Below are 13,620 nucleotides of genomic sequence, written 5' to 3' on the forward strand. Positions count from 1 at the left end.
TATAAATTATGGGGTAATCATATTAATTGTATCTCTAGTTCTTCAATGAGTGAAACTTAATATAGTCATGTTTTCAGCAGGTTTTTTTTGATGATATGCTTAGGAGAAAGTAATATTTTTTTCCTAGTCAATCGTAGCTGTCCTGATGATCAGTTTAAGTGCCAGAATAACCGCTGCATCCCCAAGAGGTGGCTTTGCGATGGAGCTAATGATTGTGGAAATAATGAAGATGAATCAAATGAAACCTGTGCAGGTAAAAACTTTACTTGGATGTGTAAATAACTTTTATCTAAATTCCAATTCAATAAAAATTCATGTCTGTACTCAGTACTGAGCTGAACCAGCCTACTGTTGATGATCTGATTACTGCAGTTTTAAGTGAATTCAGATTTTGATGCCACTAGGGCTAGAATATAAATTATATTTTACTTAATCCCTATGCTTGACTCTGCTTTCCAAAGTAATTTGGAACTTTATCCATATGGATTGACTGTCAATGCACTACTTGGACGCAAACTTGTCCCTGCTAAATCTTTCTTGGAAGTTGGAATATAGTTTGTTATCATACTGTGCTGTAAGTCATCTGACAAGTAAGCATTTTGTTCTTGTTATTTTTACCTTGACAAATATAATTTTACTCAGTTTCCCCTGAACTCATCTGCAAATAGTTTAGTATTTGTTATATTATTTACGTATAGGGTTTTATAAGGAAGTCCCATTTGACCTCGTCTATTTATATTTCCATATATTCTGTCCCATTACAATAAATCTAGGAGTCCTAAACCATTCCATTCTTGCACAGAAACATACAGTCTTTAGTACAGATCAGTAGACAGTTCTAGAGAGGTCATTAGTTGATCAATGTTGAAAAATAGGCAGCAGACTTACTATTCTTTTTAAGTACTGAGTGAAAGAAAGAGATTGACAGCATGTATACGCATATAGTGATGTTCCCTGAATCCATATTATCTGACTTAAAATGTGCTAAAACCAAACTGTGTTGATGTTTTACAAAAATATCCTTCCTTTCATATTATGTTTAAAAATCTCTTTTGCTACACTGTATTTCATTTATTTTCTGATTCTGTATGTTGGCTCTTTCAAAGAACAAGAGGAAAAATGCTCACTTATAGCAGCAAAGTAAAGAATCAATGGCTTTTATCTAGTGGGGTTTCCAATACATTAATTGATTTTTAAGTTGGGGAGTGCAAATTGGCACATTTTAGAGAGCAGTTTCAGTTGAAATGCTAAAGAAAGCTTGTCACACAAATCATAATGTGCATTCTAATAATCTAGGTAAAAAGGATGGGAATTAGAGAACTACATTCTTCACCCCATACTACAGAGAAATATGCATTTTTAATTACTTTTTATTGTTCGTAGCCCAAGGGCAGTTTAGGCCAGATCCTGTAAAAGTCTTGCTCTGTTTACGTGAGTACAGGGGTCTGTTGTGTAAGGGTTATTTATTTGAACAGGCTTTGTGGGATGAGATTCTTATTTGTTCTTCTCTCTGCAGTCCATGCCACCTATTGGCAATGACACAAACAACCATATTTTGTGAGCAAAAATAGAGGATTAATTGTAATTTATATAGTAATGATTGTCTGTAGTTGGATCCTGCCTGACTAGTAACTAGTATATAATTTATGCATGTGACCAGTAATGAAAATTTTAGGGGCTGATTACATAGTTGGAGTCATATAGGTGGTGAGTTGTTTCCATTTGAAAAAGATACATTCCTTTGTGAAACCTTTTACAAAGTTTTATGTCAGTAAATATAGTGAGAGGCCTCCTAAAACTGAAGTATATTTTAAAAAAGGGTTTTAAAGTTACAATGTGTGATGTTATACAGGCTTTGTTTCTCTGATATTTGTATGTTATTGATTAGCTGGATCAGTACAGTTGTTCTTCAAGGTTTCTAGACAGTAATACGAAAATAAAATATTATTTATAATTACTATGTCCACAAAAAAGAACAGGAGTACTTGTGGCACCTTCGAGACTAACAAATTTATTTGAGCATAAGCTTTCGTGGGCTACAGCCCACTTCATCAGACGCATAGAATGGAACATATAGTGAGGAGATATATATACATACAGAGAACATGAAAAGGTGGGAGTTGCCCAACCAACTCTAAGAGGCTAATTAATTAGGATGAACTGTTGTCAGCAGGAGAAAATTTTTTTGTAGTGATAACCAAGATAGCCCATTTACTATGTCCAGTAGTTTGATAATGTCTCCATGGCTAGATTGCCTGTTTGCTGTAAGCATGCAAATGTTGCAAAGCTTACCTAGTTGTAGAGGAAGGATCTGAGGGGCCGTTGAGTGTAAAAGGGGCAGTTGAGTGTAAAAGGGGCAAGGTGTCCCAATTCTGCAGATCCGGGGGTTGTAGAGGGAGGGGCAACCCTGGATTTGTGGAGCCTGAAGCCATCCTGTAAACATAGGATGACTGTCCTTTTGTGCAGCTCAGCTTAGTTCTCTTTTCCTACCCTCCTCCAACATGCAGTGTAGCTCCAGCAGGAACTTGCTGCAGTTGTGCTGAGGCCCCCTATAGCTGTTCAGCTGCAGCTGTTGTGGAAACTGTGATGGAGTTTACACACCCAATAACCCAGAGCAAACCGTGGAGTAATACTGGGTTAAGGAGGCGCACCTCCTTCAGCACATGCAGGGCTTTAGGTGAAGAGACAGTTTGAAAGGGCACTGGCAGGCCAGGGAAAGGTGCTATAGTCTGCACGACGAAGTGAAGTTGAAGCCTGTGGGCAAAGTGACTGCTATGCAGGTAAGACCACTCTGGGAGAAGTGATCCAAATCCCCCCTCCCTTTTGGAGGTGGGAACCCACAAAAGCCTCTGAACCACACCCCTTGCCCCAGGGAAATTAAACTCCTGCTAGTAAGACTATGACCACACCCCAAAGGGAGAAGCTCCGGCCTGGTTGGAGAAGACCCAGAGGAGAGTTTAACTTGGGGTAGACCAACAAGTCATCTGAAGACTGCAGCATCCAGGGTTGGGACCCTGTGGAGAAGGAGGGCCTGGGTCCCCCTATCTTGCTCCCCGCACTCCACTGTTGCGACAGAGCCCTGAAGAGAGAAGAGGAAACACATAGGAGGGGCTGAGGCTCACGATATATGACCCAGCAGGGTCCCATTCTAGAAAAGAGAGACTGAAAAGAACTGTGGAGCCATTGCCTGACCACTCTGCCAGCTGGCTTTGAGACTGACCCACCATAGGGACACAAGATGGGTAAATGCTGGTTCAAGTGATATTGACTCATTCCTGGTTTTCCAGACTGAAATCTGGGGTTTGAGAAGGGAATGGTGCCAAGAAAAAGTGGGTTGTTCTGAGCTGCATCCCCAAAATCCCACAGTGGAACTGTGGAGGACTAGCAAAAGGCCTTCCATGGTGTACTGGTGTGTGTGTGTGTGTGTGTGTGTGTGTGTGTGAGAGAGAGAGAGAGAGAGAGCAAGCTGAGGGTAAACACTCAATCTAATAAGGAGCTAATAAATTCCTCTTCTCAAGAGCTGACATGAGGACCAATCCTCTCTTATTCTCTTCTGGTTCTGCCAAAGCCGCACACAAATGAATTTAGCTGGGCATTTGCTCAAGATAATTTTGAAAGGGTAAACTGTTTTGGAACAAAGTTGTATGTTTTTTATGAAACACTGCTGAACATGCCTACTCTGATGGAAAGATCTCTATATGTGGAAAGTATGGAGAAGCTCAAAACAAGGAGAGTGACTCTGGCTGTTAAGTATTATATATGGATGAATAGTGCTTTATTAAGTGTGAAGTATAGAGTCATCTTAGCTGGTGTAAATTGGTTTAGCTCTATTAAAGGCAGGAGCTGTGCTCATTTACACCAGATGAGTATTTGTCATTATTATTTTATTTATTATTCACTAATAATGAATAATCGCCTCCATCAACTGCTCCAAATCAAGTGGCAGGACAAGATCAGAAGCCAAGATAGTCGAAGCCAAATCCAGCAATTATCTCCATCACCATTGGTTTTCGCAGCATTTTTGGTATTATAACAATGGCAGACCAACAAATTCTGAAGTGTGTGTACCAAGGAATGCTGATACATGGCTGGCAATCACATGGGTGCCAAAAGCTTTGGTGGCACAATAACATTGCCAGTGATGGATATAAACTGAATATACAATCAGACTACCTTAAGCATCCTGCCGGAGACTGTTCTGGGTGGCGCTCGATTTACAAGGAAGCCACATCTTTTGGGGGATTTGCCATGATGGTGGTGATGAGTGTTATGATCATCATCGTCACAATGTAGGACTGAAGATTTTGGTGAGCTATGTTTTTTACTGATGGCATAGTTGACAATGTATAAAGCAATAATAACATAAAAAATAATCCCATCAGGGAGGGAACCTGGAAGAGGATTATTTTTCCACATGACAACAACATAAAGCACACATCAAAATGTGTACAAATCTTCTTGAAGCAATAAAGATCAAGTGTTTAGTACTTTGCCCATCATAGTCACTTGAACTGAATCTAAAAGAAAAAAATTGTAAGGATTGTTTTCATTTTACATAAGCTAAATCTACAGCAACAAGGAACATCTGAAGTAGTGTAATATTATGTGCATCTGGAAGAAGTCTGTATTTTCAAGAAATATATAGGTGTATCCATACACCATAGGCCAAATTTATCCCTGCCATAACTCCGCTTTGTTTAATATCATTATGCCGGAAATGAAAATTCGGTCCAGTGTTCCCAAAAGACACTTCAGTGTATTTTTTTAAAGGCAAGTGGTATGTAAAAATAATGAACTGGTTTACTATAATGAAATCCCATTATTCCCTTTGTCTTCATTGTCAATATGTGGCTATAAACCTTGGTGGATGACTGATGTCAGGTGAGCAATTACATGATTTCTTTACAAACCAGATTAAACCATTAATTTAATTTTTAAAGTGGAAAGAAAACCATACTACTCAGAACTAATGAAATATAGCAATCAACTGTCTGCACATTTGATAGGGAGAAGGGATAATTTGTAATATGAACCAGATCATCTAATTCTGTTTTTATTTAAATACTAATCACTGCTCTGAATATTTAGGTTTGGATTTTCAAAGGAGACTGGGGAAATTAAGTACCCAACTTCCTCTGGAATTCAGTTGGCTTTGGATGCCTAACTTCTTTTGACTTCTTTGAGAATGCCAGCCTTAAACCTACCTTGGCATTTTCAGATTTTTTATTATTTTGACTACAACATAAATATATTTTTAACATTTAATTTCCTGTAATTGCATAATTCTGTGAAACCTCACAAATGTCCAACCTACAGGGAAATCCATTATGAATTATTGAATGTAATGATAAGGATACGGTACTGAAGGTACCTTCAGTTTCCACTGAGAGCAAAGGAGATGAGGAGAGCACTCAGTCAAGGGCAAAGCAAATACCATCTAGACCTCCATCTGCTAAATTAGTTCTAAGGAAAGTCATGGACTAGATGATCTAACAGATTGTACTGTATCTCTTGCTTTTAAGATGTTAAGATTTTGCATGCCTTTGTCATTGCAGCAAGAACATGTCAAGTTGATCAGTTTTCTTGTGGGAATGGACGTTGTATTCCAAAATCGTGGTTGTGTGATAGGGAGGATGATTGTGGTGATGAAACAGATGAAATGGTATCATGTGGTAAGTTACTAATTATTTACCCTACATAAACTGGCCATTAAAAACATCAAGTGAAGATTTAAAGTCTGGTCTAAAAGAGAAATAAGAGGATTTTAAAGGATATTTTGGCTCTTTATGTAAGTAAAGAACAAAATAGACAAGATATTAGGATTTTTTTATTTTTATTGAACCAATAAATAATTACTGCATTTCTGCCCTAAAAACTTTATTTTATTTATTTTTATTTAGAAGCTCACGTAATCAACTCGTAATCAAATACTATCGCCCTCCACAGTTTGGCCTATATCTCAACCCCATATCTCTCTTTGAAGGTCAAGTGAAATAAATAGGCTCTTCACCATGCCCTGAACGTTTTGTTATATTCATTTAGATTAAACATATGAACCCAAAGAAACAAAGGTGTTAACATAATCCAGTCACTGTCCAATTTTAAACAAGGGTCGGGGTTTGGTGTACAGAGACCTCAGCCTGCTTCCTGCTATGGAATCACACCATTAAAGATTCTTTGGATCTTTATGAAAGATACGGGGGGGGGGGGGGGGAAGGAAAAACAGTTAAAGCATTCAAAATGTAAAGTATTAAGTAAGGCTTAGATTTTAACAACATCTCAGAAGGGGAAAAACAGAACAAAACAAAAACTTGTCTAATTGTCTGGCAGTTTCTGAGAAGGTGTTAAAGATGGTAAAAACTGGTCTTTTGAGGAAAAGAGTAGCTGAGAGGGGCTGGTTGCTGTTGTTGTTAAAACCAATTTGCTAGAAGACAAAACAAAACTAACACATACAAAAAGGGAAAGAAAAGAATAGCAAAGAGAAAATGCAGTTTCTGTCTCTGGCATTCACTCTCATTTGCAACTTCACTGCTGGAAGAACAGTCACAGCATTCAGTCTTATCAGCCACTCCCAGACCTGATAAATTTGTAACAGTATGGGCTGTTTTAGGGCATTGGTTTAGCTGCCTGTTTCTGGTCACAGGCTAACAGCAGCGTAGCAAGATATACAGTCTTGGACAACTAAGCCAGACTCTTAGTAGAAAGAACGAAGGGAGAGAGAGAGAGAGGAAAGAAAAGAAATAATGTAGAGAAGGAAAAGGACACAATGGGGGGTGAGGATGAAAAAATCTCACATCCAATGTGAAGTTTGAGATTGAGCTGGGAGAGATGGTGGTGTCATCTGGGTCCCTCTTTCTGGCCTTGTCTGGTCAGGACATCTCTCAGGATTATGAAGAAGTACGTCCAGGGTCCCAGGAGACAATGAGAGTGGCAGCCATGAGGGTGGAACTTACTCCTTCCCTTTCTCTCATCTTTCAGTCAGCCATTATTATGGTTGCCAACTTTCTCCCCAAAGCCTCTTTTTCAGGACCCCAAAAGGGGAGCAATGGGCAGAATAGCCTATCCTTTTCCTTATTTTGTTCACCAATTAGGCCTAATTTTCAATACACCAATTTTGGTTCATCGATTTCTGGTTGTATACTGTTCTTGTTTACCAGGCATAATCTTTTATAGTCTTTGAATTATACCAGTAGGCCTCTGTGTTTAGACTAATTCAGCCTTTGTGTCCCTTTTTTGGACAGTTCACATTAACATTTGTTGTTCTAGGTTATTTTGACTTTTTTGATCTTTCGTTCACTTTTTACAGCTGAGCTTCAAATTAAGGTAAATTAGTAGAACTTGAGACTGGGACAAGAGGGGTATCATTGTGTTTGGGGGACTTTACAGAGAACTCTACCTCTCTCAAATACATGAAGAGGGATCTAATATCAGAGCTGCTGATTGTAGCTATGGGGAGAGAGGTGATCTGTCAGCCAGGCTGATCCCAAGCCAGTCAGGGCTTTATTAATCAAAATGAACACCTTAAAATTTAACTGGAAGCTCACATGACTTTCCGTGACCTCTGTGACTTTTGCAGTGGCTGATGTGACTGGGCCAGCAGCAGTTTGGATGTAGAAGGGGGCTCAGGGCTGGGTCATGGAGTTGGGCTATGGGGCATTGCTTACCTTGGTGGGGGAAGTGAGGCTCCCGGCCAGTGGGATCTCAAGGGGAATCTCTGACATGTTACAAACCAAACACACTGCTTCAGGTAGAATAAACAAACAGATTTATTAACTATAAAGATAGATTTTAAGTGATTATAAGTCAAAGCATAACAAGTCAGATTTGATCAAATGAAATAAAAGCAAAACACATTCTAAGCTGATCTTAACATTTTCAGTGCCCTTACAAACTTGGATGCTTCTCACCAGAGGCTGTCTGGTTGCTCTTCAGCCAGGTTCTCCCCTTTGATCAGTGCTTCAGTCACTTGGTGTGGTGTCTGTAGATGTAGGTGGAAGAGAAAGAGAGAGCATGGCAAATGTCTCTCCCTTTTATCATGTCCTTTCTTCCCTCTTGGCTCTGCCCCCGCCCCCCACCTTCAAAGTAAGGTGAGCAGTTCCTTGTCGCAGTTCCAAGCTGACCAAAGGAAGGGGGTGACTCCCTCGAGAGTCCAACAGATTATTTTGTTGCTGTCTAGGCCAGCGTCCTTTGTTCCTGTGAGGCTGGGCTTGTCCCATACATGAGGTGGGAACTGCCTCTCAGCTCTTGGAGAGGTTTTGCCTTGGATTATTTTAAACCATGAGGATACATTTTCAGCCTCATAACTACATACATGAAATTATAACCTATAACATTTACTGTAACAATTACTATAACATCACTATACCAACAATTGCTCAGTGCATCATGAGCCTTCCTAAGACACCTGACATGACAAATGTTGCATTGGATACCCCACAATCATTTTATAAAGGTGAACATGGGGGTGTAAAGTGTTCCTCCGAGGTACAGAGCGTCAGTATAATATTGATCATTCTGAGTATTTACTTCAGAATCATTCACATGTTTTGAAAAAGCAAAATAAAACTGCAGAGGCAAGTCAGAGTACTTTTTAAGGTAAAACCTGTGGTGTAGCACTAGAAAAGGTTCAGAAAAGAGCAACTAAAATGATTAGGGGTTTAGAGAAGGTCCCATTTGAGGAAAGATTAAAGAGGCTAGGACTCTTCAGTTTGGAAAAGAGAAGACTAAAGGGGGACATGATAGAGGTATATAAAATCATGAGTGATGTTGAGAAAGTGGATAAGGAAAAGTTATTTACTTATTCACATAATACAAGAACTAGGGGTCACCAAATGAAATTAATAGGCAGCAGGTTTAAAACAAATAAAAGGAAGTTCTTCTTCACACAGTCAACTTGTGGAACTCCTTACCTGAGGAGGTTGTGAAGGCTAGGACTATAACAATGTTTAAAAGGGGACTGGATAAATTCATGGTGGCTAAGTCCATAAATGGCTATTAGCCAGGATGGGTAAGAATGGTGTCCCTAGCCTCTGTTCGTCAGAGGATGGAGATGGATGGCAGGAGAGAGATCATTTGATCATTGCCTGTTAGGTTCACTCCCTCAGGGGCACCTGGCATTGGCCACTGTCGGTAGACAGATACTGGGCTAGATGGACCTTTGGTCTGACCCGGTACGGCCTTTCTTATGTTCTTATGTTCTTATGCTTTTAAAGTTACATTTGCTGGTAGAGCACATTTTTAGAAGTCCCTTGAACCTCTGCCAAATCTAGATATTAGGTATATTAGCATTTTTGTATATCTCTAGCATCCAGGTACAAGATGCAGGACCTTTGACAAATTATTGTTAATACCTTAATTGAAAATCTCCAGATATGAGAGGAAAGGTAATGTGTTGATTCTGGTTAACACCATAAACAGATTAGAAGATGCCATTTGTTTTCATATAAAATCTCTGTCCTCGAAGCACTTAAAAAGTTATGATGCTGAACTCTTGTTCACTCACTGACTTCCGTGGGACTAGTCACGTGTCTAAAATTAAATATATGCACAAGTATTTGCAGGATTGGTGTTTCAAAAGGAGAACCCTTGAAGTTTGCGTGGCAAATACAAAAAATTTGAAGCTTCATGCACTTTAAATTTCAGCAAGCTAATGTATTTGAAAGCTTTCTATATTTATTTGTCATTTTAATACAAATTCATGGGACTATCCTTCATATGAAAAGGTGCATTTATGCAGCAAAATCCAACTTTAATTTGTTTAGTGTCTTTCAGACAAACTAAGATAAAATACAATAGTACAGAATGAAGGATTTTTTTAGAGGAGAAAATTGTGGACTAAACTGTTCTTTACTTTCGCCTTCATTTGTAAACACTATTCCTTCGTAAAATATACAGCAAGAAACTTTTTCTGAAAAATCTGCTTATTCAGAATGGTTGCATTTATGCCATAGACTTACACTGATTACAGTGGATAGATGTGGAATGGGAGCGGGAAAGGGAGTGGCTGCAAAATATGGATCTGTGGATACAGACTGCACAATCCCTTGCTTATAGCTGATGTGGTTTAAACTTTAGACTCCTTTACCGGCACTGACAGCACAGGTAACCCCAGGCAGCTGCAAGTCTGTGACCACTGTGACAAATTTCACAGGGCATATAAAAGTGTACCATATACTTAAGTTACAGAATATATTTTTACAGTTTATTTCCTCACTCTCTCTACATTTAGGCAATAATCTCTCTGTATATTTAATGTGACTCTTCTGTGTAAATGGTGTGAGTGTCTTGGGGCAGTTGCACGGTGGTAGGGGACAGTTTCACATAGCCACACTTCTTCTCTGCACAGGCTTTCAAATAACTATTTTTGCTGACTTTCATCAAACAGGTCCCTTCTGCTTTGCTTGAGGGAGGGAAAGGAAAGTATGGGTCTAAGTAACAAAGAGAATTCTACATCATACTATTACGTGACAGTCAATAAAGTAGTTTGTCTGACCAGTTCATCTAGCTGTTTTATGCTTTTTGATTTATCAGTTTGTTTTTTTATTTTCATGTTTATGACTCTCTTGCAAAGGGTATTGGTTGTTTCATCCTGTCAGGTCATCTTGAATTTTCCTTGTGTCACTGTCAGCATCCACTTTGTCCATTCTTAATATTTCAATCTGGTCAAACTTTACACATCACTTATACATTTTAATCCTCTTGTAGTTTCATACTCAAGCACTATAAACAGTAAGTTAATGTGCTTAATGCTTCACTTTTCATTTTATATCACAATTTGATGCCAAGCATGAGTATACTGTAGGATTCTGACTGTAAAAAACATTACCAGTCATACTTTTATGAAATAATTTACAATATTCTCCGTATGCAATATTATTTTTCAAGAGAGACAAAATGATGTTTTATTTCCTACTTTTGTGTGTGTTATCGTGACTGATATTTGTTTTCAAACTTCATTTTTCCTCATGCATTTGAATAACTCTGGCTCCCCCTGTTGATTCAGCAATTTCCATAAACTTACTAGGGTTTCCAAGATTCCAGGATTGCCCTGGAGTCTCCAGGAATTAAAGATTAATCTTTAATTAAAGAGTATGTCATGTGATGAAACTTCCAGGAATACATCCAACCAAAACTGGCAATTCTAATACTTACACAAAATCATAGTTTTGCCACTTCAGAGGAAGATTATTTCTCCCAAGATGGTGGAGGGCTGAAAATTAGAGTGTGTCTGGTGGTTAGAGTCAGAAATCGATACCAGGATCAATTGAATCCACACCATCACCTCCAAAGTACAAATACAGCAACTTTCAAGAGTCCAAGGAAGTAGTTTTAGAGGAAAAGCAAAGGTAAAGTTACTAATTTTTATTAGGATTCACCAGCCTTTTGCTCTGATGTGAACTTAGTTCCTCATACCCTGTCCAGGCCCCTGGCACAGTGGAGGAAGGTCTGCATGGGAAATCTAAATCTGCAAGAAATAAACCCCACAAAATTCTAAAAGAAAAGTCTCCTTACTGAGGAAATGGCTCTTTGCACAACACATTGTGTGATAATAAAGATGACATATATCAAAGGAAAAGTTCAAGAGGAGGCACACTGATTCAGGGGAATTGGAGACAGACACTCTAAAGCCCAAGCTCAAATCAACAAAACATTATGCAGAAATTGCCAGAATGCAAAATCAATTGAAAAACCTGGCAAATAGAGAAAAAAAGATTTAATATAAGGTTAGTGGGTCTTTATGAAGGAGGACCTATTTATGAAAGAAAGCATAACCTCAAGGAAATCTTCACCACAGAGGACTCCGAGTTTGATGTTGAAATAGGAAGATCCCATCTCAATTCATTTTAATTAGTTCCTGTGTCTTTATCTAGGCCTTACAGGTGAACATAGCATAGAACACAGTTTTGAAAGGCTCCATGCATCCAGGTCCATGCTCCAAATCACTCCATGCATCTGAAGAAGTGGGTTTTTTACCCACGAAAGCTTATGCCCAAGTAAATCTGTTAGTCCTTAAGGTGCCACTGGACTCCTTGTTAGTTTTTAAAGGATATATGTTTGATGTGAAGGGAAAAAAATATAGGAATCTAGTTTTAATGTACAAGTTGAACGCATCTTGCAAAAGTGAACTATTAGTCTGATCTGTATAATATTTATATCTAAGACTTCAGTAAAAAGCTAAATTAGAAAATGTCTCAGCTTTGCTTGAAACACATGAAGCATGTTCGTAACTAATTCCCATGCCCTTAGCATATCTTCATTTGTCTCAGAGCAAACTTTGGCAGAGAAGTGCTGGTCCCTGAAAAAAACAACAACAACAAAACCCCAAAACAGACATCTACAGGTAATAAAAAACAAAATCTCCAGGAATAATTGACACAAGTGATCTCATTAGCACTTTTACATTTCTTTTCACCCTACTCCTTGTGCTGTACCAGGAAAACAGCTGCTTCTTTTCAGCCTTTTGATACTTTCTCTGATATCCAGTTGTACTGATTACTTGATGAAACTCTCTTGCCTCTTCTCATCCTTTGTTACCTCATCTGTGATTCTGCTTAAGCCCACTGCTTTCACTTAGCTTCCTTAAAAGATATCAACATTCAAATAATAGGCATATCTACTGCACAAAAGGCAGCAGCACATGTAAATCTAGCTCCAGAGATTCAGTCATTAAAACAAGTCATAGTCATAAGGAGATCGTTCATATTATTACACTTGTGTGTATTTAGAAAAACAAAGAGCTCCTTTGTCATTGCAGGATTATTTCCTATAATATAGTCTCAATGTATCTGTGTAGCTGAGTTTTAAACGAATGCAGAAGTCACAGTGTTTATTGGGAGACTATTTCATTGTTTGATAGATCACACTATTTAGAAAAACAGAAAACAGCTTTCTTGTTTTGCCAAAGGTTCTATGCAGTTTCATCCCATTTTCCTTATACTCCCTTGGGTAGTCTTAGACAATTCTTTTCCATCGTTGGTGTTACTATCCTATACTCATTATTGCCCTTCATTGTCAACCAATATGATATAGCTGAGCTTGTTGGTTGCAAGACTAACTTTCAACATGGTCTGTTTCTACAGGCTACATTGTTAATGCTCCATTAGTAATTGTGACAACTGCTCATGGTTTGTCCTTGCAAGAAGCCTGGAATAGTAAGTGGATGGGCACCTCTCTTCCCTTTTAAACCTGTATAACCAGTTTGACTGGGCTTTTTTTCTCCTAGTTTAAACTCTGTGAGCAATATGATAATCTATGCTTTGTCCACACTGCATAACAAGTGCAATATTATAATTTACAACAGTTCTGCTCTACTCTTATAACAGTTCATTGTATAAATACTAGCAGTCCGGACTACTGGAAGCCTGTTGTGTTCATTGTGTCCACATGCAGCACCTCCTCTTATTGTGGTACCAATATATCATGAATACTAATACCAATACCTGAAGCAGGGGTTTTTGGAGAATAATAATCCACAATTGGAGAGATTTAAGAAAAAATGTAAAATGTGAAATATATAAATTAGCGTTTAATTGTCTGAAATACATTTATTTAAAAATTTATAAGTATTGTATAAAAAATTAGTTCTTTTAAACTAAGAAAAGCCTTAAGACTGCATGCATC

General features: G+C 38.3%; 1 protein-coding gene across 1 annotated transcript in view; it reads left to right on the forward strand.

Annotated features, from left to right (window-relative positions):
• Window positions 1–13,620, forward strand: part of LRP1B (LDL receptor related protein 1B) — a 1,239,928-nt gene that overhangs the window by 753,192 nt on the left and 473,116 nt on the right. The window contains exons 17-18 of the mRNA XM_039494476.1: window positions 128–253; window positions 5,556–5,672. Of these exons, the coding sequence (XP_039350410.1) occupies window positions 128–253; window positions 5,556–5,672 (243 nt within the window). The remainder of the gene's footprint in view (window positions 1–127; window positions 254–5,555; window positions 5,673–13,620) is intronic.

This window comes from Mauremys reevesii, linkage group 11 (genome assembly GCF_016161935.1).
Source record: "Mauremys reevesii isolate NIE-2019 linkage group 11, ASM1616193v1, whole genome shotgun sequence".
NCBI lineage: Eukaryota > Metazoa > Chordata > Testudines > Geoemydidae > Mauremys > Mauremys reevesii.